This window comes from Coffea arabica, chromosome 2e (genome assembly GCF_036785885.1).
Source record: "Coffea arabica cultivar ET-39 chromosome 2e, Coffea Arabica ET-39 HiFi, whole genome shotgun sequence".
Classification (NCBI taxonomy): Eukaryota; Viridiplantae; Streptophyta; class Magnoliopsida; order Gentianales; family Rubiaceae; genus Coffea; species Coffea arabica.
This window is the reverse complement of record NC_092313.1, coordinates 70115937-70125554: the sequence shown is the minus strand read 5'-3', so window position 1 is coordinate 70125554 and position 9618 is coordinate 70115937. Positions and strand designations below refer to the sequence as shown.

The 9618-nt window shown below is 37.2% G+C and overlaps 1 protein-coding gene across 4 annotated transcripts; it reads left to right on the top strand.

Moving 5' to 3' along the window:
• Positions 1 to 424: 424 nt before the first annotated feature.
• Positions 425 to 9603, top strand: LOC113732828 (mannosylglycoprotein endo-beta-mannosidase). 4 transcript variants are annotated; one of them, XM_027258815.2, is made up of 12 exons: positions 750 to 882; positions 1235 to 1291; positions 1657 to 1795; positions 2050 to 2277; positions 2415 to 2473; positions 3587 to 3635; positions 4010 to 4240; positions 5445 to 5614; positions 5745 to 5949; positions 6996 to 7667; positions 7752 to 7979; positions 8395 to 9603. In XM_027258815.2, the coding sequence occupies exons 4-12, from the start codon at positions 2143 to 2145 to the stop codon at positions 9190 to 9192; spliced, it is 2547 nt and encodes an 848-aa protein (XP_027114616.1). In that variant the 5' UTR covers positions 750 to 882; positions 1235 to 1291; positions 1657 to 1795; positions 2050 to 2142; the 3' UTR covers positions 9193 to 9603. The 4 variants fall into 4 exon arrangements, with proteins under 4 accessions (XP_027114615.1, XP_071936957.1, XP_027114616.1 ...); XM_072080858.1 differs by having other exon boundaries at positions 767 to 882; positions 1246 to 1291; XM_027258814.2 differs by lacking the exon at positions 1235 to 1291 and having other exon boundaries at positions 425 to 882.
• The last annotated feature ends 15 nt before the right edge of the window (positions 9604 to 9618 follow it).

Here is a 9618-nt window from a genome sequence, read left to right as displayed (position 1 = left end):
TTGATGTTTTTCATGAAATATATGCATTATTTGTACTTGTTGGTGAATATTTTTTTCCTTAAAAGACTAAAAAAAGAGTAGGTAAAAAATTTTAGAATTGTTTTTGCCCCCACTGAAAATTTTTTCTAACTCTGCCACTGTTTGTATATGTGAAAGTATGTTAGTGTGTGAAATACATTTATGTATGTGAATATGTGTTTATGTGTATGAAAAAAAATCTTTTTGTATATTAAAATGTATGTGAAAAAGTTTATGTATCAAAACGTATTAATTAATATATTTGGTTATAAATTTGAAATGACTCAATATGATCCAATCCAAAATCAATCCATTTTAAAGTTGAACGAATTGAATACAACATATTTAACTGAAAATCTAATATCCCCCCCAACTCGTTTAATTGCAACATATAAACACCCCCAATCCTACAGACAGCCAAACATCACCGCGCGCGGGCAAAACAGAAAACAAAGGAACGGGACGGATTTCGGAAAGCTGATTTGTCTTACGTGGCAAAATGTTGTACTCCATCACCTTCCCCAGTCACGCTTTCAAGTTGTCATCTTCTTAACACTCTTACCCCACTCTTGATCCTTTACACCGACGACAGAACGCCATAAAGTTACACACACAACACACACTAAAGCTCTTGGTTATGACTCTTAACTCCTTAGAGCTAGGCTTTTTGGTAAAGGAGAAGAGAGCTGCGAAGAAGTAGCGTTAGTTGCAGGAAAAAATGGCCGAAATAGGGAAAGTAGTGCTGGATAAAGGATGGTTGGCGGCAAGATCAACTGACATTGAGCTTACCGGAGTTCAGCTCACCACCACTAATCCTCCTTCCGGTCCTGATTCTACCTGGATGGAAGCTGTCGTTCCCGGAACGTAATCATCTTTACTGATTACTCATTATCTTTCTGCAATTTGAACTTTTTCTTTTCGGCAATTTTGTATCGAATTTTGCTATTGCTGCAATTTCTTCAATTTCGTCCAATCAGTTATATTAGGATTTTCTTTTTTTGTTTTTTGGTGAATATGGGAAAATTCTAGGGAGTGGCAACTGACATGCTCTGCTCTATGGTGCAATTTGACCTGAAATTTCAGGGTGCTTGATCATGATTACTCATGTTTGTAGAAAATGAACCATTGATGCTACATAAACGGGCAATCTTTTTCATGGAATTGAGGAATGCTGATTCTTTATGGAAAATATTGATTCTTTCTTCTTGTTCTTAAGGATGATGACAGATTGAGCTGACTGGAAATGGATTGTATATCTAAAATAGAACGAAAGGTGAGATTTTCAGCATCTGTTAGCTTTTAAAGGACGTCGGACGGTTGACATGGAGGTTGACTTGGCTTGTTAATGCTAGTAATTATAGTGGCAGAACATGGAATTTTAGTCTGGGATTTGGCAAATTTATGGTTTCCTTTAGTTTAGTATGGGATCAAAGGGACATTATTTGTATTAAATGCACCTACTTTAGGGGATTAGATTGAGGTGTCATGAAGAATTACATTGAGCAGATGGACTATGATGTCAGAATTTTACAAGTGCTTTTTCAATTAAAAGATAAATGGAAGGAATGACACAGTGAAGCTACAATTGAGCTTTAGTCTCTTTATGACTTAAATTTGCTTGGTTGATCCCATTGGCAGCGTTCTGGCAACTCTTGTAAAGAACAAAGTTGTACCTGATCCTTTTTATGGGTTGGGAAATGAGGCTATTATTGACATTGCTGATTCAGGAAGGGAGCATTACACCTTCTGGTTTTTCACCACTTTTGAGTGTAATCTGGTAAGCATTTACAAACGCTTTGAGGTAAACAATTAAAGCAAATGTTTGCATTTGTAATTGACCCAGTTTCTGCTGGCAAGTGTGACTTCATTAATTGTTACAAACAGAAAAGCTAACTTTTAGTTTAGGCATTTGGAAATTCTTGTTTGGTCAGTATTGAGCTCTGTATTTCTTAAAATGGGATTTTATGTTGTTTCCTTTCTTTCATTCTAGAATTTTGGTTAAGTTTCATTGATCTCTTGAATTTATTCCAGTTGAATAATCAGCACATTGACCTCAATTTCCGAGCTATAAATTACTCTGCTGAAGTTTATCTAAATGGCCACAAGAAGATCCTCCCAAAGGGGATGTTTCGAAGACACTCCATTGATGTTACTAGTATTTTGCTCCATGATCGTCCAAATCTTCTTGCTGTTTTAGTTCATCCTCCTGATCATCCCGGGAGAATTCCTCCCCAAGGGGGTCAAGGTGGTGATCATGAGGTATGATCAATGTGCTTTTTTTCATTGCCTTCTATACAATGTCTTGGCTACAGGCCCAATATAAGTACCTTACAGTCTATGTCAACCTTTTGGAGTTTCTGTTGTATTTATGCTATTGTCAGCTTCTTCTATGTTAGATTGGGAAAGATGTTGCTGCACAATATGTCGAGGGCTGGGACTGGATAGCTCCAATAAGGTAATGATTGAATTATTTCTTTGGTGATTATTCATCTAAATAACTGCCCAAATAAATTGCACTGAAATATTTACGCTGGCTAGTTGTAGTAAGGTTACTGCAGGAGCTAGTATTTAAATTTACTGCAGAAGCTAGTATTCGTTGAAGATAGCAGTGATTGAGAAAACTATGAAAGTTAGGAATATATTATTGGAGCAAATATGTTCTCAAGTAACTATATCATATTCAAATCATCAAGGAATGGCTTGTATCTTTCAAATTGAAAGCAAATTAGCTTGCTCATTCTGTTTGATTTCTGACAAAGTAGGCTACAAACATCAATTTCCAATTAGAAGTTTGATGCCTAATAAAAAAGGCCAAAAAAAGACAAAAAAAGAAAACAAATTAAGGCAGAAGTGTTTCATCAGATGCTTCTGGTCACTTCTAGATTTACATTTGTGGCTGGTTAGACAAAGTCCAGAAGATGGGGATCAGTTAGGATGACCTAATTTGAATCTGTAGTAGTTATTCAGAGCAATGAACCTGGGAAGGTTATCCTGGGTAGAAGATTTAAGTTGTTTAATCATGAACACTATTATTTGGATGAATCAAGCTACTCCAGTCCTATGGATGTTGAGAATTCTGTTGTTGGGAATTGTACTGGTGTTAGCCACGTCTTTAGTTGGATGTGTTGTTTATCTAAGTCATGCAGCTCAAAGATAATAAGAGGTAAGGAAATCATTATCTGAGTGACATGCTGAAGTAATACCATTGCCCAAAAGATTATAATATCAACCGTATGTTGGAACAGTTAATATAACTCTTTCCCCTTTTTTGGTGTTGCTTTGTCTTTAATGCTTGAATGCTGTGCACTTGGTCCTTGTTTTTCCTTGCTTTTCTGTTTGTAACACATAAAAGTGAAGTCTTGATTTAGTTTCATTAGGTGTAAAACATTCTCAAGATGCTTGGGGATAGATAATTGATTACATGATAATTTCTGCTTCAGTTTGATTCGGTAAGGGGGTAAAAAAGAAGAAGAATGATACATTCCAGCTAAATTTGTTAAATTCTACAGTGACAGAAAGCTGGAGTTTGATTTTTATTTTGTAAGTAATTGTGTTGGCACTATGACAGGGACCGGAACACTGGCATCTGGGACGAGGTATCAATCTCTGTTACTGGGGTGAGTTATTCCTAGTTACCATTTCTGGTGGATGTTATTCTCTTTTTAGTAGCCAAATCTTTTCTCAAAACTTTGACTGTAATGAAATCTCGGCATACGCCTTTATAAATAGTGTTTTGGTATATACGACTCCAAATAGATGGGAAAAAATTCATTTGGTGGCTTTACCATACTAATCTTGCTGTAGTAACTCAATATTGGATAATCCTTTATTACCAAATTCATGATGCTTTTTGCTAGGGCTAGATTTTTAGTTCAAGATTTAAAGAATGCTATCAACTAGTTAATTTTTTGGAAGCTATATTGGAACTACCATAGAATATATTGCGGTGGTTTAGAATTTCTGACACCAATTGTGTAGCAATTTCATGCAGCCAGTGAAGATCGTTGATCCTCACCTGGTGTCCTCATTCTTTGACAATTACAAGCGGGTGTATCTGCATACTACGATAGAGTTGGTAAATAAAAGTGCCATAGTTGCAGAATGTTTTTTGAATATCCAAGTGGCAACTGAAGTTGAAGGAAACACTTGCCTAGTAGAACATCTTCAGACTCAAAATCTGTCATTACCTGCTGGAGCACATGTGCATTATACATTCTCAGAGGTAAGTTTCTTAGCAAATTTAGCAAACTATAGCTTTATGCAATTCTCTTCTCTACATGCTAATTGGTATTTTGATAGAGAATTACTTTTTCCACCAAATGGTTTTCTTCTTCTCAATAAATAAGTAAGAAACTGTACATTCTTCGAAAAAGTGCTTGTGAGAAACTGTTTAGTCTCTGAAAACTAGCAAACACTGTGCAAAGTTCTTTGACATTTGGATGCTGAAAATGCGTGCTATATGCTTGATAACGTAAGCTTAAGCAGAGGTCTGGTCACCAATGCAAGATGGTCTGGTCACCAATGCAAGATGCTGAAAAATAAAATCTATCTCCATGAATTCTTATGTAGCCTGAATATAGTAACCAGCCAACTGCAATCTGCATTTGAGGGGATAAATTACTAAGGTTTATGCTTAAGCCTGGTGTAAATTTCATTTTTTATTATTTTATTCAAGGTCGACTTGAAAAGTGGACATGAAATTTAATTAACACTAGTGGCACCTATTGAAGCCTGTAACTGTTGTTCCATAGTTTTAGGTCCTAGGCTACACTAGTCCTGTGATTTGTGTTGTTGAGTAGCAAATTGTAAACATACATTTAAAGGTTCTGCTAAGGTAAAAGCTTCAAAACAAAGGGGTGTTGAGGTACTTCAGCTTCTGGCTTTCTGGAAGTTTCCGTACCTATGCTACCTGCTTGTGTTATAAAACTAGTATCTACATGAAATATGTTCTAATGTAACAGTCATTAGCTAAGCATCCTATTCACCAGTTAAGCAACAGCATGGAATATCATTTCTCATCAAGTAATAGGAAAAAGAAGTATGTTTTTTACATTCTAGCTCAACTGTTTTCATAATCTTACTGACCGTGCTTTTTTTTGGAGGTTAATGTTAGTGTTTCCCTAAGACAGCTTTGTAGAACTGTCAAGGAAGATTGGCTTCCTGCTCCTTTACAAATTATTGGGGCTTGTCAAGTGTTGGTTACTTGGAAGTGTTGGACTGAAGGTCTCTTTTTAAACTGCTAAAAAAAGTGAACATTGTGGAGGGCTTGGGTGATATGTATGATTTCTGTAGCAGTATACTCTGTTTCTGAAGAAATGAGAGGAGAATTGGAAGTAGTTATTTAGTTTACTTGCTCTTTTGACCGAATTCTTAAACATCAGTCGCATATATGACTTCAGTTAAATTGTGAATGTTTCTTTCATCAGATTTTCTTCTACAAGCCTAAATTGTGGTGGCCGAATGGCATGGGAAAGCAATATCTCTACAATGTCGAAATAACAATTGAGGTCAAGGGCTTTGGAGAGTCAGATTTGTGGAGCCAGCCTTTTGGCTTTCGCAAAATTGAGAATCATATAGACAGTGCAACCGGAGGAAGGTAAAACTTATTGCTGAGCTTTCTTCTTCGGTCGCTTTCTCTCTATCATATTGAACAGCTGGATTAGACTTATATATTGCTTTTGGTTTCTTGATCTTGGGGCCTTGACCTTTGTCCATCTGCTCCTTAGGTTGTTTAAGGTCAATGGAGAGCCAATATTTATCCGTGGAGGTAATTGGATATTGTCAGATGGACTATTGCGGCTCTCAAAGAAACGTTATCAAGCAGACATTAAGTTTCATGCTGATATGAACTTTAATATGATCCGCTGTTGGGGTGGTGGACTAGCAGAGAGGCCAGATTTTTATCATTACTGTGATATGTATGGGATTCTGGTACATACTTCTCTCTCCAAATTATGTGCATTTAAATAAATGTGGTTTCGCTGAGACAGTTTACATATCTCATTCAAAGTTCCTGACTGCTAGTTTCATGCCTTTCTTGTCATTGGCTTTGAAAGAATGGAACTTACCATACCATGAACAGAATCCTAGCCAGGATGATACGAGATAAGGGTTTCCTACTTTCTCTTTTTCACCTTCTTGATGCATTGCTTGGGTCTGAAATGGCACTAGTAGCGCACTTGCTCCTTCTTTTGAAAAAGAAACTGTCAGTGCTATTCTGCTTCACGAGCAAGGAGCGAGAGAATGAAGTGTGCTGTGATGATGTCAGAATTGGCACCTAATCTACCTATTTAGTGATCAATCTGCTAGTTTCTTTGATCCCATTTGTAGTTTCTCTTCCATTTGCTTCCAGGCTTCTTCATGCATATTGGCACCTAATCTACCTATTTAGTGATAAATCTGCTAGTTTCTTTGATCCCATTTGGAGTTTCTCTTCCATTTGCTTCCAGGCTTCTTCATGCATATTTTTTGACCCTGTTCAATGGGGATGACATTGTTGATAACTCTTGGTATACTTTTTTTTTAGTACAGTTATTAGGTAGCTCATGTATGCCAGATCTTTTCTTTTTCGTTAAGAATTGTTAATAACCTAAATTTGAGTTATCCCAGAAGTAAAATGATGTACATCAGAATTTCTGCTGCTACTGTTAGATCACCTTTACAATAGTAGGATGGGCTTTCAATCAGTTTTAGAGAAGGATGTAGATGTTAAAATTTCATCCCGTTCATTCAATATTGTATGGTTCTGGAGAACTAGAGTATATCTTTTATGGTTTACTTAAAGCATGCTTTCAATGGAAGTAAGAGTTCACAATTTAAAAAAGTACCATAACATGGATTATTGTCTTTTCCATGTCATGCTGTGTGCTTGTGTGTCCATGAGTGCCTGTGTGTAACAGATAGATATATTGATTGATTAATAGACATAGTAAGTGGATGATGGAGAGAAAAATTTGATTGTTTGACCATCCTTGTAGGTTTGGCAAGAATTTTGGATAACAGGAGATGTTGATGGACGAGGTGACCCCATCTCAAACCCAGATGGCCCACTGGACCATGACCTCTTCTTACTTTGTGCAAGGGATACTATCAAGCTTCTAAGAAATCATCCTAGTCTTGCTCTGTGGGTGGGGGGCAATGAACAAGTTCCACCGGAGGATGTAAATTCAGCTCTGAAAACTTACCTAAAGCTCCACCCTTATTTTGAAAATTTGAACAGTGATGACATTTCAAAAAGAGAACTTTTCCCTGTATTGAAGGACCCTAGTCAGTATCTTGATGGTACGCGTGTTTATGTCCAAGGATCTTTGTGGGATGGATTTGCAGATGGAAAAGGAGATTTCACAGATGGCCCTTATGAAATTCAAAATCCCGAGGATTTCTTCAAGGAGGATTATTACGAGTATGGATTCAATCCTGAGGTTGGTTCTGTGGGGATGCCTGTGGCAGCTACAATTAGGGCAACAATGCCACCTGAAGGGTGGGATATTCCTTTGTTTATAAAGCTGCCAGATGGCTATGTACAGGAAGCTGCAAATCCTATATGGGAATACCACAAGTACATTCCATATTCAAAACCAGAGAAGAAGGTTCATGATCAGATTTTGCTTTATGGGACCCCAAAAGATCTTGATGATTTTTGTCTTAAGGTAATTGAATTTTCTTGCCCTTGTTCCTGCAGCTGTTAGCTTGCTATTCCTTTGTTAGCATTCACCTCTTGAATAAACTTTCAGGCACAACTAGTTAATTATATCCAGTATAGAGCTCTCTTAGAAGGCTGGACCTCGCGTATGTGGAGCAAGTATACAGGAGTTTTAATCTGGAAAACTCAAAATCCCTGGACAGGTCTCCGGGGCCAATTCTATGATCATCTCCATGACCAAACAGCAGGGTTCTATGGCTGTCGCTGTGCTGCAGAACCTATCCATGTTCAACTTAATCTGGCAACATATTACATCGAGGTACAGTTTATTCTTAAACAACTTCATGGATTGTCTTTGATTCAAAGCTTGGTACATAGTACTTATTCCAGTATCTAGTCATCTCAACCATCTTGGCCCAAAATTTAGTCTAAGATGTACATAAATATCTGGTCATCTTAACCATTTTGGCCTGAAATTTTTGGTCCATGATGTACATATGCGGGTCTGGTATGTATCTGCAGCATTTTTGTTTTGGCTGTTTCAACAGAAAAGAACTTGAGCTTGTGCCATTTATATCTTCTCACCTTCCTCGTGCTAATTTGGAAAAACTATTCTCAGTATTGGATCAAGCATATGTATCTGACATCAATATTTAGAAGATAATGCATTTTTGTTTCAGATCCCAGAGAAACGTTTTTAATTCTTCCTGTCATGGTCTTTTGGTCATTTACAGGTGGTTAATACTACATCTGGTGAACTCTCTAATGTGGCTATAGAAGCCTCCGTGTGGAATCTGGAGGGGATGTGCCCATATTATGAAGTGTCTGAAAAGCTCACTGTACCATCTAAAAGAACAGTACCTATCTTTGAGATGAAATATCCCAAGTCTAAAAATGCAAAGCCAGTTTACTTCCTCCTCCTTAAACTGTATAACATATCGGACTATGGCATATTGTCCAGGAACTTGTACTGGTTGCATTTACCAGGTGGTGATTACAAGCTCTTGGAACCCTACAGGAATAAGGAAGTGCCACTTAAAATAACATCTCAAGCTTTAATAAGGGGATCCACCTGTGAAGTCCAGGTGCGTGTAGTTAACACATCAAAGAAACCAGATTCTAGAAGTCTTCTTGACAAGAATATACTTACCAAAAGTAGTCGCACTGGTGATTGTGATACAACATTGTTAGAACCTGTACCAAGTGCAAATGAGAAAAAACAAGAAATGAGTCTGTTTCAGAAGATTCAGAGAAATTTTGCAAAGGAGCGAAGCAGTTTGAAGGTAACTGCTATCGGTGGAACTGAATATGGAGTTGCTTTCTTTCTCCATTTCTCCGTTCATGATTCAAAGAAGGACAAAAAAGAAGGGGAAGACACTCGCATTCTGCCTGTCCATTACTCTGACAATTACTTTTCGCTTGTACCTGGTGAAGAGATGTCCATCACCATCTCCTTTGAGATCCTTCCGGGTGTCAACCCTCATGTTACTCTTCATGGCTGGAACTACCAAGGTGGACATACCCTTCTCTGAATTCTAAAGACATAATAATCTTCTTTGCAGTTCACACAGACGGCTTTTGACAATTATCAGGTTCCGAACATGTTTACAAAGATCAGGCTTTACAATGCAGTATGCATAACTAGGTTATAGGCATCTCAAAGATCAGGCGTTACAATTTTTATTTTATTTTATTTTTGGTGTACATTCGAAATTTGGAAATATATGACAATCAGAAAGTACCAACTGAGCTCCAAGAATAAAAAATGTTAGTCTTGTTCACAATGGTAACAGTTGCATCTATTCACTGTACACTCAAGCTTTAGGGCGACATGAGTCATTAAATTCTTTTAGGCTCTACTTAGCACTCTAATTTGTAAGTTGAAGATTGCTGCTCCATGACAAGAATGGAGATTTTCAATTGTTATTTTGGTATCTGATGAATCACTAGGCCTGCAT